Source organism: Convolutriloba macropyga, chromosome 1, assembly GCF_964194025.1.
Source record: "Convolutriloba macropyga chromosome 1, txConMacr16.3, whole genome shotgun sequence".
Classification (NCBI taxonomy): Eukaryota; Metazoa; Xenacoelomorpha; order Acoela; family Convolutidae; genus Convolutriloba; species Convolutriloba macropyga.
The window spans coordinates 49,667,699-49,691,869 of NC_134468.1; the positions used below are offsets into that span (position 1 = coordinate 49,667,699).

The 24,171-nt window shown below is 35.6% G+C and overlaps 1 protein-coding gene across 1 annotated transcript in view; it reads left to right on the forward strand.

Moving 5' to 3' along the window:
* The first annotated feature begins 4,958 nt into the window (after positions 1–4,958).
* LOC142340036 (dynein regulatory complex subunit 7-like) overlaps positions 4,959–24,171 on the forward strand; it is a 282,610-nt gene continuing 263,397 nt past the window's right edge. Inside the window, exons 1-4 of the mRNA XM_075390439.1 lie at positions 4,959–5,116; positions 10,440–10,611; positions 11,199–11,324; positions 23,408–23,602. Coding sequence (XP_075246554.1) covers positions 4,965–5,116; positions 10,440–10,611; positions 11,199–11,324; positions 23,408–23,602 — 645 coding nt within the window. The 5' untranslated portion in view covers positions 4,959–4,964. The remainder of the gene's footprint in view (positions 5,117–10,439; positions 10,612–11,198; positions 11,325–23,407; positions 23,603–24,171) is intronic.

Sequence of the window (24,171 nt, forward strand, 5' to 3'; positions counted from 1 at the left end):
AAAGAATAACTGAGGTTGAGAAAGAAAGATTTTGTCTGCTTCTCTTCGCATGCTCTGGCGGAGCTGGCCCATCAGCTTCAAAAGCGCTGGGAACACTGGCTTCAAAGCTCTCTGCTCGAAAAGAGGACAGCTACGCTGATATCATATCGTATCTAAGGACAAAAATCAGCTTTGCTCTTCTGCGGAGTTCTATCCTCTGCAATTGTGGGTCAAGGAGACTTAGGCGGCGCGAAAATGTAGAAGCCTCGATGGGAGCTTAGTTTGAAGAAGGGGAGGCTGTTAGTTTGACTCATGCAGGTCAAACTTTTTTTACTTCCTCAGCTGATGTTTTTATATATCATTTTATTGATAGATGTAAACAATACGAAATGCTTTATGAAGACGTAATGCTGGGAGGACCCCGGACCAGCCCATATTCACCCAATGTTGGGGAGGGGCATTTCTTAATTTACCTATTCTTTTCAGAAGTTCTTATTCAACAAGCTGGCACATGGCGCAATTTCCGCTTCAAACAACCCGTTCGCTGTTAAATATGTAGAAAAAACCAATTTATGTTTCTGCACAAATCATTTACACTTATTATATATTTGGCGTCAGCTATCCCTAAACAACAATATACTGTCTCTCTCTATGCAAATTGAAAGACAGCTTCATTTTAATTTATGATTGTTTCGAGCAGGTTCCAAAAGCAAACTCCAGTCCCTTGTTGAAAAGGTGTCTATTTTGTTCCACCCTTCCCCGCTCTAAATTTTTTGATGACGCCCTATGATGTTTTTATCTCACCAATGGTTATGATGTAATATCCTGATTGTTTTGTTTGAATCCCTCAAACAACATAATAGATCTAGTGGCTAGGTTCAACATCGTTGCATCATTAACAATGGACGCTTGATAAGATATTTTTCATCGTTATGGATAGCTTAATTGTAATAAAGGGGCACAAACCTTTAGAATTTTATATCTTTTGTTTGAGAACTAAAACGAGTGACTACTGTTTTGAATTTTCTTTTTGGGGTCAAAAAATTTAGCTATGTTAACTTTAGGGGTCAAAATGTTCATATATGGATTTGTAAGCTTTTTCTGTGGGATTCAACGCTAGTGGATAACTCATGTGAGGCCATCCTATTACATGGACGTTCTCATTTGTTTTTAAATTCGTGATCACGTTGAAACAAAGTTTATCATCTGTACATTTGTAAAATTTAAATTTTTTTTCCATTATATGCTGCTGAATAATCCAATCATTAATCAACAAGGGATGCTTTCCCGCATATTGGAAAGTAAGTCACATGATCCCAATTTTTAAAGACGGTAGCAAATCAGATATAACTTGCTATCGACCCATAGGTCTTTTAAATCGAATATACAAAGTTCTTGAGAGAATTATTTTCAATGAAGTTTGCGAACTTCTGGAATACCATTTCTGCGATAATCATTTTGGCTTCCGGTAAAACCGATCGGCAAGTTTACAGTTAGTTCTCTTTCGGGACACCGTGTACAAAAAATCTGACAATGAAGCAGTCAAAGACCTAAGTGTCTTGTATCTGGTCTTTGCGAAAGCTTTTACTTAACACCACATAACGCCATGGCACAAAAGCTTCATAACATCGGCGTTGGAGGAAAATCAATTGAGCTAACTTTTATCTAATCAACCGGGAACAATATGTGAAAATGAACGATGAGTTATCTGGTTTGCTAGACGTTGGCATTGGCGTCCCATAGGGCTCGATACTCGAACCTTTTTTGGTCATCATTTTTATTAATGATTTGACTGAACAACTAGTTGATGTATTTTTTTTGTTGAGTTTTGATGATGATATGAACTAATAAGTGAGAAGCAATGTAACACAGAAACCACGATTTCGAATTTGTAATTCTGCTGTAAAGAAAATTAAATGAGACTGAATTACAGCTAAACCCCCTCCTTATTGTTATGGGAAGCTTAACGGCATCTATTGACCACCATCTGCTAGATCAAGTGAAAAACCAACGCAATCTTAGGCTACAAGTTACAGCAAATCTTTGTTGGAATAAAAACTGCTCATTCAGGAAGCAAAAAGGATTTTGTGCGCATTTAAAACTCAGAGAAACAATTCTCAAAACTGTCAGCCTAAATCAAAGCTAAGTGTTTACTTAGGTTATGTTTACCGATAATCACCTACTGCTCTCAGGAAGTTGAAATTTTGTGTGTGCCCTCCAGAATTTTTGGGTTTTAATTAAGTATGTTTTTTTATAACTCCTAGTTCTAAATGTAAATTTATAATCATACTTTGAATTTTTGGCCTCCTAACCAAGTAAACCAATGCTTTTTCTCTCTATCATTATAAAAGGCGTTTGCTTTATGTATCTACATATATTCTTTTCACGAAAAGTAACTAAGAGATGTGGCAACATCTCGTTAACTAACAAATCGACAGAACCTGATGACTTATGGGATATAGTTCTACACAACTGCGCGAACAGTATTACCATATCCCACCTTTTCCTGTTTGAAACGATCTGCAGCAAGCTGACATATTATCCTTGGGAAGGGAAAATCAGCGAGGTGACACCAATTTTTGAGCATGTGACTAAATCATAATTGCGTTTTAATGACCAATCAGTGTGCTCTTTTGTGCCTGTAAATCAGTTGAGCATACGGCCTTTAATTAGATTAAACAAGCACCCACAGGAAATTCTTTTCGAAAATCAATTTGGGTCCAGTCAACCGATATCATCAACAATGGTGCCCCAAGTCAGTTACTGCGAAAAGACCAGAACTTATATACATCAACCATATTCAGCGATGTCCCACATCTGTCGGCAGTTATTCACTTTACACCAAAATTGATCTTGAAAGCTGTGGTTTCGGTGCTGACTTCAAAGTCATTGCTTATAATATAAAGCAACTAGACACACGAGTGAAGAAATAGAAACTTATGTGCAAAACAAATAATCTTGGCATGAGCTTTAGAAAATTTATCAGCTCTCATTAACGAGAAATTTGGCAGCTCCACATTAGGGGTCAAATTGCGAAAACTTCCAGTCCCAACAGAGTTATTAACTGATTGTTTCATTAAATCGTCTTGGACAACAACTTGCTTGCGATACTAAAGTACAAAAAGCACGTGCTGCTTTCCTTCGAAGTTGAATGGAATAAATCCAAGTTTAGTTCCTGCAAAATAGGCTCAATCTGCGCAATGACTATGTCCTTCCTCTTCTTTCACAACCCCACACAAACAACATGGATCTTTTCCGTTTGTGCCCCCCCCCCCCCCCAGTACGTTTTGTTCCCCCCAATTACAGAGCACGTGTCATTACATAGTAAATCATTATAAAATATTGCACGTGCGTCGGGGGGTTGCAAATAATATGCACCCACTGAGCTTGGGGGGGGGGGGGGGGGCACAAACGGAAAATATCCAACAACATTGACAACATACAACAATAGCTACCTATGTATTTTTAAAAAATTGATAGCGAAGTGCACTCACTATACAGAAATTGAATTGTGTTTGAGTTGCAAGCTACCAATCTCCATGTACATTAACTTGATTACGTTGTTATCAATCATGAAAAGGCGTTGCAAACTACGGGTGTCTTTCATAAATGAGTTTTGAAAAATCTTTTTATTATAGTTTGCAACGCCTTTTCATGATTGATAACAACGTAATCAAGTTAATGTACATGGAGATTGGTAGCTTGCAACTCAAACACAATTCAGAGTACATCCTACAAATTCCGCGACAATTTGTTTTTGTTGACCTCTCCATTCGAGGAAAATTCACATCTCCCTTAAATTTTTGTCAATAGGCATATCATGTTTCCTATGAATTGTTTGTTACAAGCTGATGTTGAAAATATCATCTGTAACTAAGCGAATATATTCTCTAAACGAATATGTGTAAGCGGCTTTTTCAATTCTTGATATCCCTGATATCAGATAAAAATATAAGATATGCTTGAAACGTTGTCTGATTCCTCGCCAAAAATCAAGGGCAATGAAAAATGGTCTTTTTTAGGAAGAATTTTCTACTTTCAGTTGCAAAAAATGAACGAAAACTGCTCTATGAAGGTCTATGACTATAATTTTTTGTTCTTTTTTGCTAGATGTGCATATAGGAAGTAGATATGCTCCCACGTCCTGAGATTACCTCTCTTTGAACATTTAAGGGGCTGCAATGAATTTTTCCATTGAAAAAGTGTTTTTTTTTTTTTAAATTTTTTCAAAAAAAATTGTAGTCTAGGAAGTTCTATGACTACAACTTTTCATACACTCCATAATATGAAGTTGTAATTTTATGAATTGTGGGATCAAGTCCGGTAATGAGAACCCAATAATGAGGTCAACGGCTGCTAACCTAATGAGGCGCCTACTATTAAGGCGGTTCAGTATAATTATTTTGTGTGAGAGGGACTTCTTTGATGGTTTTTTAAGCTTGCCCTGTCAGTCAATCAAATATGTGAGACTGCTTTGTTTGCAGCCTGAAAAATTATTGTCGTGGAAAATTATTTTTATTTTTTGGAATGAAAACAGTTCTGAATGAAGATGTATAGATAATTTTGTTCAAAAGTGATATGGGTCCCCAAATAACGAATCGAATTGAGCTTAATCAAATTGGATGTATCGTTTGTCATTTGCAGCCTGTTGTGTTTGTCCTCAAATGCACTTAATGAGACTTTCGATTCAAAAATGCATTTAATAGTTTCAATTTTTTGCAACTATTAGAATTATTTGTAAAAGACACACCCCAGTTTCGGAAACCAGTTATGTTTACCTTTTTTCTGATTTTGAATTCCCAATGTCTGTAATATCAGCCCCATATACATGAAATGTCTAATAATTGTTGCGAACGAAAATTGCAAAATAACGTCTAGAAATGTCATGAGATTGTCCAGAAATTTTGGTGAGAATAAGTTTCTTAAAAACATAAAAATTTTAAAAATTTGTTAGTTTATTTACATGTTTGTTTATAGATATAGATATGGTGGATCCTTCCAATCAAACAGCAGAAAATACGTTACACGAAAAGTCAGAAGGCCAAGTGGAGGTGGATGAAAACGGAAATGCCGTTAAAGAAAATTCGACAATTGAACCCGCAAAGAGAGTTTTAGTGGTTGAATCCAAAAAGCCCTTGTAAGTCGTTCTTCTTGTAATACACAACATAATTATTTTGGAACAGAGAATATATGAGATCTACCTTTCGTTTGTTTAACATGTAGGCAAACAAATTTGGCAAAGTTAAAAAATACGTTCATACTTTTTGAAAACAATTATTTTCAAAGTCACGAAAACCATTAGCTATCAACTGAAATCATTAAATTGCTTCCCTAATACCTCCATAGGATGTCATTGAGACGTGTCATTGTCCAGAATGTCAAATAACTACAAAAAGAACAAACACAGACAAAAATTGAAAAGTCAATTATATTTTTTGAGAGAATGGTGTCGAAGCCCTTTAAATTATAATCTATTCACTAAAAATATTAAGTATGATCAATTTCGCCTTCTTTCAGTGCCTTTAATTTGATATGCAATTTTTCAATACTGTGATAATCTGCCAGGAAAGTGAAAAAGAGCCTAAAGAAATTGGAAAATGTCTAAAAAAAATCTTGAAAACATTTAGTGTCAAAGCCAAAAGGCATTATTTAAATCATAAAACAGCAGTGAAGACTATATCACTTGAAAAACAATAAGACTTTTCTCTTTGATGGGACTACTCTACAAGTTGGCAGCAATCAGATGAAAGTGGCATATCTGACAAAAACCCGTAATTTTTTAAAACCATTTTGATTTCACAAGTCATAACAACCGTAAATTTTCGACGTTCCTTACTGAGACTACGTCAAAAGACTACAAAATACCACAAATACAGGGGGAACTTAAAATTTCAAGCAATTTTCCGCAAACACGGCGCTGAAGCCAAAAACCATGAAACTGTTGAAATTGTAATTTACGTTTTTTGGCTTTCATTTGCATGTGAAATTGTATTAGTAATTTATCGATAATGGGGCTCTGACTTGAAATCATATTCTGGTCTTTAATTAATATAAAAAGAAAGAAAGCAAAAATATTTTTAAAAAAGGACGGCGCCCTATTAAAATACGAAAAATTTCTTAATTGTAAAACTCCAGAACTAGACCAATACTGTTTTTTGCTAACACATCTTGTCCATTAAAACAAATAATTGTTTTAACCGTAATTTGAATTATCGAATTGTATCAATTTGTATTAGCGACATTGTCCAATTATATTAGCGGAAAACCATTACCGAATTATATTGTCAATATTATTGAATTTTATTATCAAGGTACCATTAGGTATCAACTGAAGGCATTAGACACTGATCAAGATCTTTCGTTAGTTTTGATCAGTCTTAATACAAAAAAAACAAATGCTGTCAAAATTCAAGAATTCATTAAAAATTTACAGAAACACTTTGTCAGAGCCATTAAAACTTTGTCATGAGCTTTACTCAGAAACCACAATATTAATTCAGTGGGCCTCATTTGAACACCAATTGGACCTCCCATTAATTGAATCTCTAGTAAAAACAGACTTTTCTTTATTTCTGTAATTATTCTTTTGAAAAGACAGATCCAGCCAAAATAAAAAACGAATCCTGTTTCATTGCGCAAATTAACGATCAGACAGAACTGGCTTTGCTATCAATGCACGGCTGTTAAAAAAATCATTGCCCGAAATAATTGCTGAGTAAATATTTTGGCAAACGAAAATATATGTTTAAAATAGCGAAATCCGCAATTTGTTAGTTCCTGAACACTTTCTTAGGAACCGGTGGTAAAAACCTTGTCAGCAATTTGTTTGTCTGAACTACCGTTTAATTGTGACAAAGTGGGCTAAGGATGCATATTTGGCGCCTTTTTTGATGAAAAATACAAAAAAAGAGAATAAAATATGCAGAATTGTCAAAAATTTATGCAAAATTTTTGCCAAAAATTGGTTTCAACAATGCAGCAAATGTCTTTCTATCTTTAAGCGCAAAACCAATTACACTGGTTTTTTACAATCTTATCGTATTTTTGGCAAAATCGATCGAAGTTTTGGTAAAAATTACGAAAATGTGAACAAAACAACGGAAGTGAGCCTAACGTTCACAAAAATTTAAACTCCTTGGAAGAGGCGAAATTCGAAACAATCTTTTTAATTTTATATTCTATTCCTGACAAGTTTTCCAATTATACCATTCACAACTCTGCACGATGAATATATCGATCGGCGAAAATTGACTGAACAAAAAATACAGTTGAGCATATTAACGTGGATCGGAACAATAACAATCGTGCGATCATAACGGATATCAGTGTGAAAATGGAAGGAGAACATTTTAGGGATTCAGAAGAAAGCAGGAGATTTTGTTGCGATTTAGGATATTGAGTAACGCTCCTTTTAAATTGAAAGTGAACTTGCAGGTTAAACAATTTAAACTTTGACAAATTTTAACAAATTTACCTGTTAATTTCATAAAATCCACTGAGGCTGGAAGATATCATTTTGAAAAATTCATTTGTCTTTTCGAATTTGCTACACTTTTCTCTTTCAGTATGTGTTACGCACTGATTTTAATAGTGTTCCTCGTGGTGTTATTGAGGTTTATATTAGGAGTAATTAACTCGGATAATTGGCATTTTACAAGGACTTATTTGGTGTTTCACAGTGCGGTTTTTAGCAGATATATTTTGAAACAAAATTAGCTAGTAATAGTCTTTTATTGAGCGGTTCGGATGCGCGATATATCCACTGGTTTGCCTTGTATCTAATAGCTTTTCTCAGAGTTATTCTGCTCTGTAGAGGCCTCGTGTAACTTAGAGTTTTATAAGGATTTTCCAGTTCAATCTTTAATTGTTTTGGCAATAATTAATCAATAAATTTAGCAAGAAGTTTCTCAAGTTTTTATCAAGTTTAACAAGATGTTAGGCAACTGATTGTTAGGCTGGTTCTCCGGTGTTCTGGTGATAGTGGGTTCCGCAGGGTTGTGTCTTGAGTTGTATTGGTCCTTCGCAAATATTTACTGATTTTCAAGTAGGGCGATTTCCGGCTTTTGTACTTCTCTTGATGTTTGTTCAGTACATATACAATTCCGTATTAGCACCTACTTTATCAGAATAATTACTTCACCAAGTACATAATCTCTCATGAAGTTATTTACTGATTATGTGAATTTATCATCAAGAAACTCAAAAAAGTAAATATTGAGGCTTTTAGGCACTTGAAGTGTTTGCTAGTAAAACTGTCAATCTGCGGTTGTTTTTCATAAACATAAACAAATTAGGGGTTACAGGCCTAGATGGAAATACTGGCTATATGTGGCCTTGAAACTAACTGAATATGAACTAAATTATAGCACTTATTTATGGATATTTAAGGAATATCATCACGAAACTATAAGGAACGAAATAGGGGCGTGACAGTATGTGAGTACACGTAATGAGAAGAAATGGGTGATGTGAAAAAAATGTCGAAATTAGTCGTTTGCCATTGTTCATGAAGGACGGCTCAACGCTTCTTAATGTTCCCACTTTTTTACCTCTGTTATCACCTCTGTTTTTATCACCTCTCTCTGCACTCTGTTTTTTTAACCTCTGTTTTTTTACCTCTGTCTGCACTCTGTTTTTTTACCTCTGTTTTTTTACCTCTGTTATCACCTCTGTTTGTTTTCTCACAATTCTTAATGATTTGTTTTGTTTTGCGTGGTCAAGCTACCCGATAGTGAACAAAATAAAAGTTGTGAAGATCCTTTAGTTAGTCTTGCCTTTTCTTAATTTTTCGCCAAATCTGCAAGTCGGGTTTTCTGATAAGTTTTCCGCTGTCTTTTTTTTGCTAAATGGAATGATATTTGGCAACCACGCTTTCTTTAGCAGAAAATGCATTTCAATATAATTTTACAAGAGCATGAAACGCTAAAAATGCGTTTGTAAAAGTATCTCCTCTTCCCTTCATTTGCGTGCCAAACCTTTTTTAGGCCTGATTTTTTCAAATATCTGAAGACCCAACCCCTTTCATAGCGCTATCCTATTTTCCCATGTCCTTGGTGCACAAATAGCTTTTAGTCATAGTTTTTGTTTACAAGAAAGAAGCAATCAACTGAATTTTTGTGAAAGTTTTCCCTGATGTCAATTATCTTCAGTCATTGTTATAGCAAATCACAGCTTTAGGCCTTATTACTTTGCCAGTGCAACTTTTGGATTTTTTTCAAAACTTAAAATAATAAGTTTGTTTAAAAAAGGAATTATTTTAATTGCTCTCGAACAAAAATTGAGGCAATTATTGAAAATATTTTGTATTCAAAATTTTGTTTCGACCATTTTGACTTTCGAGTGACCTTTGCACCCTTGACTTTTTTGTTTTGTGAGATCTTAATTTCTCGCTCATTCTCATGTGTCAGCAGCTGAACTGAGGTGCGCACTAGCTGTTCGAGAGCAATTTTTTGGACGTTAGTCGGTCATAATCCTAATTATGTAACAAGGATTTTTTTGTGTACTTAGCTATGGAGTCTGGTATGCCTACTGTTAAATTGATAGAGCTTTTTCGTAGAAATGCAGAACCTTTAATTTTTTCTGAGAGTCCATTTTTTTCATTATTGGTTAGTTGACCAATTGCGAGATTTCTTCATAATGTCGAGGTAATTATAAAAACTGATATGCTCATTCTTCAAAAACTGCGAAACACTTTTTCCAAGTTAAGAAATCCAAAAACTACTGTTGTTTATTATCAATTTTTTAATTAAAATTATCCCTTTTGTTCCAATTTTAATGAACTCTGGGAACTCTCCCCTCTAAAGAATGTCAAAAATTCTGTTAAATTGCAGTCGTAATAATCTGTGATTTATACTCATCTTGATTAGCAAAGAATCATTTTAAAGCTATTTTTTAAATAATTTTTTCCTTGATTTTCGGACATTTTCTGAACATTCTACAAAGTTCTAAAGTTATACGTTAGTCACTCACTGAGTTTTAATTTATCTTTTGGTTGTTTTAAATTCAAAATTTGGTTTCGTTATCATAGAATAATGGTAATCGCTGTATGCATATTAACTGCAAATTTCAGCTCAAAATCATAAATGACTTCTAAACTATTTTTTTTAGCTCGTCTTCGATGTTTCGTCGCGGTTTTTGTTAGCTTTCTGATTAATTGCTCTCAAACGAAGTCCTGTGGTCTTCCATACTATACTTTAAGAATGCGATTCACCAAAACTGTTTTGAGGAGACAATTTCATGGTGTCAAGGGCGGTTCGTAATCTTAAAAGTTTGACCCCCTCAGTCACCCGCACCCCCCCACCCCTACCCAAATCGCTTGACCCGACCCCTCCACGCACACGCCGGTCGTCCTTTGATGCTAGTATCCCTAAACCCCAGCTGGCTAGTACCGAAGCCAACCGCTCGTCGGTCGTTTGATAGCAATTCGCCCGACGTTAGTCGGTTATGTTTTGCTTTTGTAGCAAGCCCCCGGAGGGTGTGAGAGTGAAGGAATTGGCAGCCTCATACAGAAGCAACAGTGAGAAAGAAGAGCTGATAAACGAGTATGCGGAGAACTTCAGAAGACAGTATGTCCATCTGTACAGAGACAGGAAGCCGCTCCTTCTCTCCCCTCTTAACGAAGCTGGAGTACAAGTACGTAGGGGGTCAGAACTTGAAAAACAGCATCCACCCCGCCCCCCACCCCGACAAACTAGTCCTGATCAGAATGTCTTTGTAGTAAATAAATTTAACTTGCGTTGCTAATTGCTTGTTTAGTTTACCATTGAAAAGGATTTCAACAAAACCAGATATCACGAGATTTTTATATCCAAATTTTTTCTCGTTTTTTTCTGATTTCGTCTACAAAAATTTGTAAATTGAGTTGGATCCATCCTGCTACAGGTAAATTGACTTATCCAAATTTTGGAAGCCTTCATCCAATTGTTTGCCTCAGATAGGATTTGGTGTTATGGTGTTTTTATTGTTGATGGTTCTCTTTGTTAACTCTTCTATCTGAAGATGAGTGAACCCACGGATTTTCCCGACAACAGAGAAATGAAGTGAACTCGGGAGTCTGCATGGATTGAAAATTCATACTTTTTTTGAATTATGATTGGTATTTTGAAAACGCAATTTTATGAACAGAGAAATATGCGCCACATTTATTCCAACTATTTCACCGAAGGTCTATATGCAATTCCAAAATTAACAAATACAGCCATAACTTATAGTTTGTTTAGAAGTTTGTCTGTCTGACTGTTCGGCCTACCCTTCTACCTTACAAAGTGCTCTGGGATTATGACCAGGCCTCCATCTTTGTCTCAGACTACTTGTCCTTCGAGAAGCTACCCAATCCTACTGAAATCGTAAGCTCCTCTGTTTAATGTAATTCATCAAACATAAATATTGATAAAATCATATTTTTGGATTCAGGTTTACACAATTTAGAGGTTGGCGTAGGTAACCATCAAAGCTACCTAAATTAAATTCAATTAAACGAGTTCACATATCGCGTCTTTTTGAAAATTTTGACTCTTGTCAAAAATTTGAAAATTGTGACATACCTAAATTATATCTAGATGTCAAAAGCTCAAACTATCTATTGTTTAGTTCAACTTGTTTACCTTATTAGCCTTCACATTTATATATTTGTTTGCTATATTGTACACACAATATTTGAAATCCTTGATAATTAGAATGATCTAAAGTATATTTGACTGATTTGAATATTAACCTCGAATTGTAACCCTTTATGATATAAAACCTCTTCAGAATGTTTAAAGTTTCAATGAACAACAAATATGATGTAAATATCAGGAAGAATTCTGTATAATCACAAGACCGAGGTTACTAGTGAAAGCCAGTATCTTAAATTCATTATTGCAAAGTTGTTTCTTAAACCAAGAATGTAGACCTGCGCATCGAAGATAAGACTGCTAAACATCAATCAGATTTTGAAATAAGATAAAACGTGTATTGGGAAAATCTAAATTTTAAAGATAATTGCAACACAGATAACTAACAGAAAAGTATATCACATGGCGACAGGATTGAAAAAACAGTCTAAAGTTACTTTCTATCTTGAACAATCAACTTTTCTCTGATATTTCTGGTTTGTTGAATATATTTTGTTTATACTTTTACTCATTTCTCCCTTTAAACATTAAGTTCTTAAAAACAAGTAAAATTTGCCTTCGTTATGTTTAACTTTCAACAGCTTTTTGATTTCCTACATTCTAACGCAAATATTATTAAATTAGAAGACGTCCCAAATTTATTAATGTTTGGAAACCCACACATACCCAACGCTTCGGCCGAAATCCAATCAGTATTTGTTAATGAAAGTAGTTTTTTAATTGCATTCTTAGCATAGACAGAAAATTATGTACAACGACTCATTAGCATTAAATTCTTTGCCAATCATGAAGATTATTCGAATATGTTAGAAGAAATTCAGCTAGAAGCTTCTGTTGATATTGAGAACCTTGGATTCGAATTTATCTACGAATGAACCAACACTACAATGTTATCATCTTTTTATATCCCAACAAAATAACAACTGACGTTAGTGACAGCAGCACTGGACAAGCGGTCTAGAAAACTCGTGTGGTGTTACCAGCCCTTCATCTCCAACTACAAAGTGGATAGTGGTATTGCTTTGAGGAAGCCAGAAACACAATCTCAACCTTCTCAGGTTTGTCTAACAGAAACTCGAAGTGTAAGTCAAAACTTCATGAAACTGGCGCTTTTGATTTAATTAAATCATACTCCAAAAACGTACTAGAGCAATATTCGACCTTAAAGCCATCCTTTGTCCACTCATGCCCTTCAGCAATAATTATAATAACTATATGCTACAAGTCGTCAAAAGCTGTAGATACTCAAGGATTTATGATGAATTTATCAATGCAAACACACTCATATATAGCGATTACCAAAACAATTTCTTTAAGACCGAATGTGTTAGTATCTTTGCCTCAGATCTAAACAAATCTATTGTCATTTTAGCCCAAAATGATATTAATGATAGAGTTTTAATCATTTGGAATGCTGAAACCGACCAACAAAGTAATAGTGAATTCTTTAATCATCCTTCCTCATTCATTTAATTTGTGCAGTTTCTATTACCATAAGTAATAACTGCAGCTAAAATAATATTCATACATGGCAGCAAACGCCCAGATAACGATAGAACCCTACAAAGGAACTGAAAACGAAAACTTCAGAGAGTTCGAACAGCTTTTCCGTGGGATAATTGGTGTTGCTGCCGTCCCAGCAGCCCAACAACCGAACTTCTTGCAACTACACTTGAGAGACGCAGCATTACGGTTTTTCTTACTCCAGCAGCTGCCACAAGAGCTAACGTGGAAATTTGTCTTGATGCTCTTCCGAATCATTTTTTGTAACGGTCAACTACAAGAAGTTCATTTATTAAAACTAGAGCAACAGAAATTCGACCCGAAGAACGACACACCGAAAAACTTCTTGGTAGCATTGCAGACAAAAGGACAACGCGCATATCCAGCACCGAATTTACCAGAAGTAGCGCCCCTAAGGCTTGCGGGACTCGATCCAGGACCAGCTGCAGCAGAGCAGACACGATTTGACAGTGAAATGGCAGCACGAGCAGAACGACTACAAGCAGCTGAAGATTACAAAAATGAAGTCAAAAGGATCTTTGTCAAAGCAATGCCAGGATTACTTTGTTAAAAAATCAGTGAACAGCCAGTAAATGCAACCTTTCAAGAACTTTGTACTTTAGCCAGGCAACAAATGACAATTCGAGAGATGTGTCGCAAAGATGACTAACCTGAAGATGGTTTCAATGAAGTGAGCACGACAGTCTCCGATAATCTAATCAATGCACTGTCCAAGTTAACAGCGAATCAGGAGTCCATTGAGAGACGTCTTCAGTCAGTAGATGAACGATTGAAGAGCAACGAGAGTAACAATCAGGCGCAGTCATCATCAAACTACACAAGTGACCCAAGCCAAACAACGCAGCAACAACCGTTCTACCAATAACAAAGCAGTAGCTATCAAAATTATCGAAACTTTGCACCACAAAGAGCATGATTTCCAATGCCAAATTCATACAGAGGCAACTGTTGTTCAAATAGATACGGACATCAAAATCCGAGGAATTTCTAAACCAGATGGAGAAAACCCCCACAGTACCGATTGTACCAACCCCAACAACCGCAAGGACAACAGCAAACATCCACAATTTGATATACAATTACCCAATAGTCCATCCTTTTGCCGTCACCCAGTCCAGCAAAATCTTTTGCTATACCTGTTAATACCCAAACCACAAAGCTAGCCATTGTTCCCAAAGAGAAAGATCAAATACCGGAGGAACCTCTCTTCTATTTCAGCCTCAAGCAAAAAACTAATTACGCCACTCAATAATCAAAACCGCAAACAAACAAAAGCAGATAACAACAAAGACATCCTTGAACTGAATATCGTCTCTTCATTAAAAGGAAGCACTTTGTCATGCATTAAATTGAAGTTCTCGCATAATTTGAGTAGAAAAGCAATTATTGATACCGTTGCCTGCGCTGACGTTATCAGCAGAGGAACCCTCGAGGATCTGAAAGCTGACAAAACAGTCCAAATTCAATCCAGCAATGAAAAAAAAAAGAATGGAACCAAGTACGAATGGCAGGTGGTCAAACAGTCAATGTCCAAAGCCAAGTACAAATAATATTTTTAATGGCACACCGACAATTATCCGAATCGTTTCTTGTCTTACCTACAGCAAATTCCATTATACTAGGAAACCTTTTTTTCAAAAAAAACACGATATAACAGTTAACCCAGCAAAAAATTTTACAATTCGACGATTGAACTGTGCAGATAAACGAGATTAAAACATACAACGAACCACGCAGAACAATACGACAGACCAAAATCCCAATTTATACAGCGAAGAAAACAGCTCTGATGCCGAATCAGCATACAATCCTGGAATGTAAACTACAAACTACAGTTGAGCCGTTGCAGCAACGAAGTGGAATAATAATACCAAACGAAACACTCGAAAGAGAAACTGACATTGCATTCACTTCTTCCCTATGTACAGTTGGTACCAAAAATAACTTATTCATATGAGCGATCAACATAACAGACCATCCAATAACGTCACCAACCGCAACAGCAGATGGAAGATTTTCAATTTTGACAACCAAGCAAGCGGAAAAATTAATACTAATAGAACCTGAATTAAATTCGCTAGCAAAGCAACAGAGTGAAGATGGAACAATTCCACAGATCAATCAACTCATTCAGGATTTCTGCCAACAAGATGCCCAACCGTCGCGACCAGGACCAGAATACAGCAAGTTATTGTTTCCAACACCAGAAACGTGCGAAGATCCAGACCAATTACTACCGTTACAACGAGAAATCTACGATCAAATCTTAAAATTAAAAGAAGCAGAAAAATTAAACCCACAACAAAGCAATGAGGACCAACAAAAAATTTTACAGAAATTTCCATGGGAAAGTTTGGCCTTAACTAAGGAGCAAAAGGAACAAGTCGAACAACTGTTGATAGAATTTCATGACATCTTCGCAAAACATCGTTTCGATGTTGGCTACAATACCGAGTTAAAAGTAAAGCTAACGCCAGAAAACCAACTTCCTTTGTACGTCCAAGGACCACCGACATCAATACACCTTCGAGATGAGCTCCATGTTGAATTGGTACTAATGCACTACTATGGCTTGATTACAGCCTTGTCACAATCCAAATATACTAGTCCGTTGTTCGCGCATAGAAAAGAATCAGGAAAACTACGTATATTGATCGATCTACGTCAATGCTAACTTCCCATATCTAACAAAGCTAATTCAACCAACCACTTTGCGGGGAAAACACTGTTTACCAAGTTGGATTGTTGACAAGCTTACCATTGGGTCCAAATGGCAGACGATCTTTCTGTCCAGTCACTAGCGTTCAATTTTTCATCAAGAACCTATGCTTACAAATGTTTAGCACAAGAATTAGTAAAATCAGTCACTGGGTTCAGCTCATTCATCAGGCATTATCTTGATCCATGTCTAGCAGCAGATATATGTACACAATTCATGGACGATATTGGATGTGCAGTCAACAACTTTGAGGAACTTATACCGACACTTAAGAAAATATTCAGCTGCATCCGACGTTCGGGATTAAAACTTTCACCCGAAAAATGTGAAATTGCTACACAATCAATGAATTTCTTGGGTTATATGATAACACCATCAGAAATTTTACCCGAAGCGAAGAAAATAACTAAGTTTCTTAACATGTAGGAAAATAACTAGAAAAAATTAGATTGCCCTAAACTGCAAAACAAGATAAGACTCATTGGGTTTCTACAATTTTTCAAGAACTATATACCAAGCCTGAGTGAAGAATTAATATCATTTTACAAATTCCTTTGCAAAGATTCCAAAATAACTACGAATGAAGAACACAAGGACAAGCTAAAAACTCTCAAAACGGACTTATTTGAAGCAACAAAAATGACACTAAGATTACCGAAACCTGGACTACAGCACGTTCTTCTTTGTGATGCAAGCTATTATGTCGCAGTATTTGTCATCATGGTTGAAGACTATGTCCCAACAACCATTACAGAACAGAAGAAGACGTACGCCCCAGTCTTATTTGGATCACAACTCTTTAATACAGATCAACTAAAATTATCGACCTATTATAAGGAAGTTCTTGCATTATACTTTGCGCTGGACCAATTCGCACACTTCTTTGGTGTTCAAACCAACCAGTTACTGTCCTTACCGACAACAGAAGTCTTACACAATTTTTCAGTCAAAGACGATACCACCAACTCTTTGGAACTTTCTGGACAAAGTTTTGTCATTTAACCTCGTAATAGCCCATATCCCAGGACGAGCCAACTATGCAGCGGACTTCCTGTCAAGAATGCAAGCCGACCGAACAGCAAGCCGCTCTTTGAAACTTTCTGACAAGATAGAGATCAAAGAATTCCAGATCGGAACAGCAGCAAAAATCAACAGATTTATTTCTTAATCTTATTACAAGTATAGACAAAATCTTTGAAGAAGAAAGGAATGACCCAAAGTTCATAGAACAACTGAAAGGAGTTGGACTACGATGCATACCTCGGAAAATTAAAGGATGTACCTAAGGATGAAATTTTGGGACTTCTCAAACTGACAAGACAAGAAATCAATGCATTACAGTTTGAGAATCCTCTCGATGTTTTGACGGATATAACAGAAAGAAGTGATACTCTCGACCTAAAATCAGAAGGAAGATCCAGATCTCAGAAAAGTATGGGAATGGAGAGAAAAACAGGTAACTCCGGATCTTACTTACGAATCAAAAGCAGGGGAAAAATACTGCAAACAGTTAAAAAAGAATTGTAAATGAAAACGGAACACTTTACCGACTTTTTTTACGATGACACAGGACAGATCTTATATAAGCATTACTGTCTTCCGAAAAAGTTTTGGAAGGAAGTACTTTATAGATTCCACAACTCGAAAACAGCTGAACATGTAGGAATCCAAAAAGTTATTCAAGAATTTCGACGCCAATTCTATTATCCAGGATTTACGGAGCATCTGCTCGATCTCATTAAGAACTGTCTCACTTGCCTACAACTGAAACGCGCCAAAGATAATCAACTACGTCCACCTTTACAGCCAATTTCGTCTTTAGAGTCCTACCCAGGACATCAACTCCAAAGAGACCTTTTCGGAGCATTTAACTCACCAATCTACAAATACGTCCTGAGCGGGATCGATGTCTTTACAAAATATCTCGTTGCAGTTCCCCTAACAAATGGAAATGCTGATACAGTTGCCAGGGAGCTTGTAAAGATTTTCTTCAATAACAGCTATGTACCACAAACTATTTTAACAGATCTCAGAAGCACATTTACATCAAAACTAATGCAAGAACTAACAAGTTTACTTGAAATTAAGCTGAATCATGCATCATTGAAGCACGCACAAACTATTGGAACTGTAGAAAGATCACATGCAGCACTCAAAAGATTCCTCAAAATCAATACCGACAATCAATGGAATGATTGGCACAAGTACGTGCCACTAGCAGTTTTCATTCACAACACTTCATACCAGAATTCTATTGGGTGTTTCCCAACATCAGTTTTTCATGGACGTGAGGCCGTCAAACCGCTTGACCTCAGAATATCACGCAAAACTATGGAAGCAGTTGAAGCAAATTCAGACTATTTTGAAGCTCTTCAAGAATCGATGATGAACAATTTTTCCGAAAACAAATTAAGACTTTTCATTGAAAACAAATTTGATTCATATCAACGTTATAGGAACTATTATGATACCAGCAGCGAAACCAATCCAAGTTCACTCATGCTGTCTATTACTTAACCCAAAACTCACTGCTCAAAACGAATTTGCTAGTAAGTCAGTTCAACTGTTGTTACCATTGTACCGTGTCAAAAAAGTTCTACCGGATTCCGATTACATCATAAGAAAAGTTGGAACTCACTTTACACAATGTGTTGACAGGATACAATTGAAACCTATCAAATTCCCGGACGCCATAGAGGACATCAACACTATTTGACACAGGACATTAGACCAGACCCATGGAGAAAAATTTGTAAAAGAGAGCCAGAGCTTTTCGACGATTATCTCCTAGATATGACTGACATTTCCAACAAAGAGGAAGAAAAACCACCTTAAACACCCAAAACCTCTCTAGGTCGAATAACTGTACCTCTATCAGCACCAGCGCCTCCAATACTAGTTATTCCTGCAGCCGCGCCAGCAGCAATCATGGCTCCGGCACAAATAATCACTCCGCCAGGATCACTCCTTCCCTCTCCAATTCAATCCAACGTAGCAACACCGCGTCAAAGGTTCACGACAGATACTTACCAAAACACTTTCCTACTAGAGACACTAAACTCGACCTGGTGAAAGCTAGCATTACGAAGTACCAACGAGGAGCTACTAGTTTACAGACACCGCAACATACACCACCTACACTCCGTTCAAAAACAAGAAAAAACGCAAATATTAACACAATTTCTCGGAAAAAAGCATTAAAATTTATTCGAATTTCTGGAAATTGTGAACAATACTCAATGCCAATAGCCCATTGTGTATCAAGCGACTTCACACTGCAAAGAGGAATTTCAGCCAGAATTGCCAGAAAGTATCCACAATTTCGGAAAATTGCTCAAAACTATCCGAGACTGCCAATTGGATACCTAACAAAATTCCATTGAATGTATGAACATAGATTGTAGATTAAACATTTAATACGAAAAGCAGACCAAAAAAACTTACAATAGTTTTAGATAAAATTAAGATAATATTTTTCAGAATATCGATTTTTTAGAAAATTTATAGATTTATAGATTGATTATGGACGAAACATGGAAATGTTTCGCCAATGTTAAGTTTTACTTTTAACCGTCATAGATGTTCATATGATTTCAAGGTTTCGATTAGATTTTATTCTCGATGACATACAATATAGAAATAGAGGTCGCGAGGACAAAGTTGAAACATGAAATGTGGTTAATTATTGTTGGAATGACTTCCAAGTTGCTAAAATCTTCGGTTCTACACATCTAAAATATCATTTCATTGATTTTTTGTTGTTTTGACATAACTGTATTACTTTTCATTTAACGTTTGTAACCTTGCTTTTCGTGCAAGTAAACTGCCAATAACGATTTATCCCAGTATTGCGAATGGATTTTACCCACCAACGGTCTGTTTAACAGTAAAATTGAGCCGTTTAAGGTCACTTCGTTTGTTCTGAAAATTATGCTTCAATTGATTCATTATGCTTTATATGACCGAAGAACAACAATGGACGGGCAAATGTAGGCTTAATTTCTGTATTATGTGTTCCCTGTGAAGATAAATGTTTTGCTAGAAATTATAATCAGTGATATCCATTGGTGATTCTGTGATATCATATAATTAAGAACGCAATTAGTTCAACTTCAGAAATTCGATTGAGAAATTCTTATTTATTGCGATAATCTTATTTACTGCAAATTTCTGAAATTGAAAATCAGCTAATTTTTTTTACCCAACTAATTGTATTCTTAATGTCTATCTGAATAGATATCACTGATAATAATTTCTGGCAATTCATTTATTGCAATAATCTTTATAAAGTTTTAGTCGCAAACAAGCTTCCAGTTAGCGTTTATCTTGATATCGCTAAAGCTTTCGACACTTTCAATTCCAAAATAATTCTTGCAATACTTTGGCGTTTTGGTTTCGACAACTCGTTCTTGAGGTTTCTTGCTTCATATTTATCCAATAAGGAACAGTGAGTAGTCATGTGTGACGAAAAATCAACTTACAGTCCTGTACATAGCGTTGGCCCACAAGTATCAATCTTTGCAGTGTTTTTTTTTCAGTTTACATTAACGACTTGCCTGATGTTTTTATAAATCAATGCTTTTTATGCAGATTAAAAGGAAATTGTATGATCATTGGAAAAACAAATTAAACTTCAATTTGACATCATTCATGTCATCAAATGGAGCAAAGACAATCTCCTCAAATTCAACCTTGCCGAATTTAAATGCGTTCAATTCAGTCTGCGAAGAAGAGAAACAGAATGCAAACTCTTCTTACCGGACAACAAAACAACAAAAGAATAGATTTTGAAATGCAACTAAAAGACATCAAAATTTGTTTTTCGGGTAATCTGTCTGGGTACTATCATTTGAATTTCCTATAAACAACGGAAATCAAAAAATGGTGCTTCTGAAGAGAACAATTCCGTGCTCAACCTTACCGAAAGTGAAAAGTAATTTGGTTAAAATCTACATGTTATGGGTCTTAATTAGTAGATCAAACATCTGGGTTGCAAGCAAGAAAAGGCTAAAGAGAATGAGAAAACTGCAGCGAGCTGGTGCCAAATGGATATGTTCCACAAATCATTTGAGCGATGAACAATATATTGCGTGTTTGCAAAAACCGAACCTGCAGCCAATTTCATTCCAATTAATCTACACAGATCTCATTTATTTAAATAAAATATTCAACTGTCAAACGCCAATAAAAGCTGAAGCGTGTTGATAAATCAAAAAAGGATGCCACAATACAAGGCTCAGTGGAAAAAATTTTTCAGTCGAAATGATAGCTGTCATATAAAATGTCGGAATAATTTTTCCACCCGAGTAGCCAATTTATTGTACTTTAATGAGTAACCAATAATTCGTTATCAATGAGGTCAGATTTTATTGGTTATAATCTTTTTGCTTCGGCAGCCGAATTAAGAGCGCAATTACGAACTTATTTTTATTTAATGAATCGGCGTCCCGATACAAACTTGGAGGGTCACCTGTCGAAGATTCTTAAGATGAAACTTAATCATTAAAAATGAAATTCGAATACCCCTTATAGGGGTTAGCCAAGTTGGTAGAAACCAAGCTTGGTTAATTTGATTATTATTGTTGTTGTTGTGGTTGTTGTTATTATTATTATTATTATTATTATTATTATTATTATTTTTATTATTATTATTATTATTATTATTAATATTATTATCATTATTTTTATTATTATTTTTATTAGTGTTATTATTGTTATTATTATTATTATTATATTATTTTTCAACTGTTTTTGTGAAACAACAAAAGATCTTACAAAGTGAGTGTTTGTGTAAAATTTTTCAGAAACTTATCGTTTGCTCATCTATTCGAAAGATTTTTTAATAAAATTGGTGCATCTTGGAGAATCAGTCGCAAGCTGGACATAACATTTTGTGGATTGTGAATCATGGTCAAATGTAGTCGGCTCTGAAATTATTTCAATTGTTTCATGATATGTCATTTTTTTCCTCTTCTTATGAGCAACGGTGAAAAAGTTGAATTGTTTACTCAAAAATATCACGCATTTGTATTATTTTTTAGTTGCTCTCGAACGAGGTTTGAAGCATCTATTGTAGTTTGAAGCATTTATTGTTTGAAGCATTTATTGTTTGAAGCATTTATTGTGAAGTGGAGTACAGTCGAAGTGGTTCAGATTCTACAGGTTGTTTGAGCTGAACCTACCCCCTCCAATTATCCCCCGCCCTCCCGCCTCATACCCTCTTCGCCTACCTACCCCCCCCTCCCGCACCGACCCATATTCCTGGGGTGCATCATAAAAAACTTGAAGCCGGGGAACTAAGTATTAATGTCTCAACGTTACTGCAGCGAAGAAAAGACTATTAATCATTGTATTAAAATACTTACCCGTAATTTTATATTGGCATTTAGTTGTAAAAATGATAAATTATGTGTTATGGGAAAGCTTTCGAATTGAGATACTTAACTTTACCTATCGTACTGTCCGTTGAACTTTTGATTTCCTTTTAATTGGACAATTATTTAGAAAATCAGTTGTCGATATCTGAACAGTATAATTAGAAGTTGTAGATCTTTATTTAGATGTTTGTTATTTAGCAAATTGAATTCGTAAGCCAGTTTCATGAGATGTCAGTTTTTTCCTCTTCTTATGAGCAACGGTGAAAAAGTTGAATTTTTTACTCAAAATATCACGCATTTGTATTATTTTTTAGTTGCTCTCGAACGAAGTTTGAAGCATTTATTGTAGTTTGAAGCATTTATTGTTTGAAGCATTTATTGTTTGAAGCATTTATTGTGAAGTGGAGTACACTCGAAGTGGTTCAGACTCTACAGGTTGTTTTAGCTGAACCTAGCCCCTCCAATTACCCCCCCCCGCCCTCCCGCCTCATACCCTCTTCGCCTACCTACCCCCCCCCCCCCCCCTCCCGCACCGACCCATATTCCTAGCTAAGAAAATGTTTGTTTGTTTTTTAACTATGTATTGCATTGTTTGGGTTTCTTTTCCTTTTTGATATTTCTGAAATAGATAGGACGAGGTAAGTTTGTTTTGCACGACTCTTGGAGTCGCTTCCGGTATACTACCGGCTACGTTTTCTAGCTAAAGCAAGTATGTTCATGACTTTTGACTTTTATTTTTGGGACATTTACTTCCGTTTCTGAATGTTGACCTCCGTTTTCGAACAATAGACTTTAGCAGTAGATTGGCTACTAATACATAGTGATTAGGTACCGCTAGTAATGTTCAAGTTCGAAATGTCATTTTTATTCAATTTTATTCCTCAAATCAATTCTGATTCCTTTCACTAAAAACCCTACGTGCGAAGATGACTGATACTAAATGCTAAATAAGTATAGTTTTTTTGTTCAGCCTGCGACTTTTCTTCTCTGTCTCTCGTTCTTTACAACTCAGAATTCATCGAAGTTATTTCGCGAGAATGGGTTACAACGTTTATCAATACTTAGTCAATATTTTCCGATAAGAAAATTAAAAAACGACACAAAATATAATGTAATGACGAAATGCTGGCGGCGTTGACGGAAAATCGCGAAAAAAGGTATTTGAGAAGTAATGCGATCTTTTTGTTGGGCAGCCTGAGAACTTGTTCAGTCCAACGACAGTGTTGAGTCTGCAGAAGGGCAACTGTTTCGACTTCAGTGTCCTCCTCTGTTCTCTCCTTGTTGGCAGTGGATATGATGCATATGTGGTGTGTGGATATGCAACTAAGGAGACCACTCTCATGGACCAGACCAGGATACAGTGTCCACTACTCAAGAAAACTGCTCAGGTATAGGAAGAAAAAGTAGATAAATTAGATATTTAAACAAAAATGTTCACTGATTTCACAACTTTTAAAAATTGGAACGCAGAAAAGTTTTGTGGGGTTTGCAAGACTCGTTCACATTTTGTATTTGTGGGGCTCAAACAATTCTTTTCATTGATAGTGTCCTACAGATCGATAGACGATCTTTTCATTGATCTAAGAAAGTGATGTGCAATCAATTTCGTTTGAGACTAAACTAAACTAAAATAATAACATATATATCGTATTCTTTAAATTATTCAACTTGTGCTATTTATCGGCACATATCGCTTTTTTCTTCGGATACTTGTGGGTCGTCTAGATCTTCATAAATTACAGCGTGGCGAGAAAAAGAGGTTTACAAAGAGAATTCAATTAATCAATCGCTTTCATCGTCTGGTCTTATTGGCGTGATCTTAAGAGTGATATTAGCACATCTTTCTTATATCATATCAACAAACAGTCACAATATGTCAATAAATACACCTAAAATAGCTGATGAATCAAAGCTGAAGACTTTTGACATGTATTGAATGTTGCATATGATTACCCTT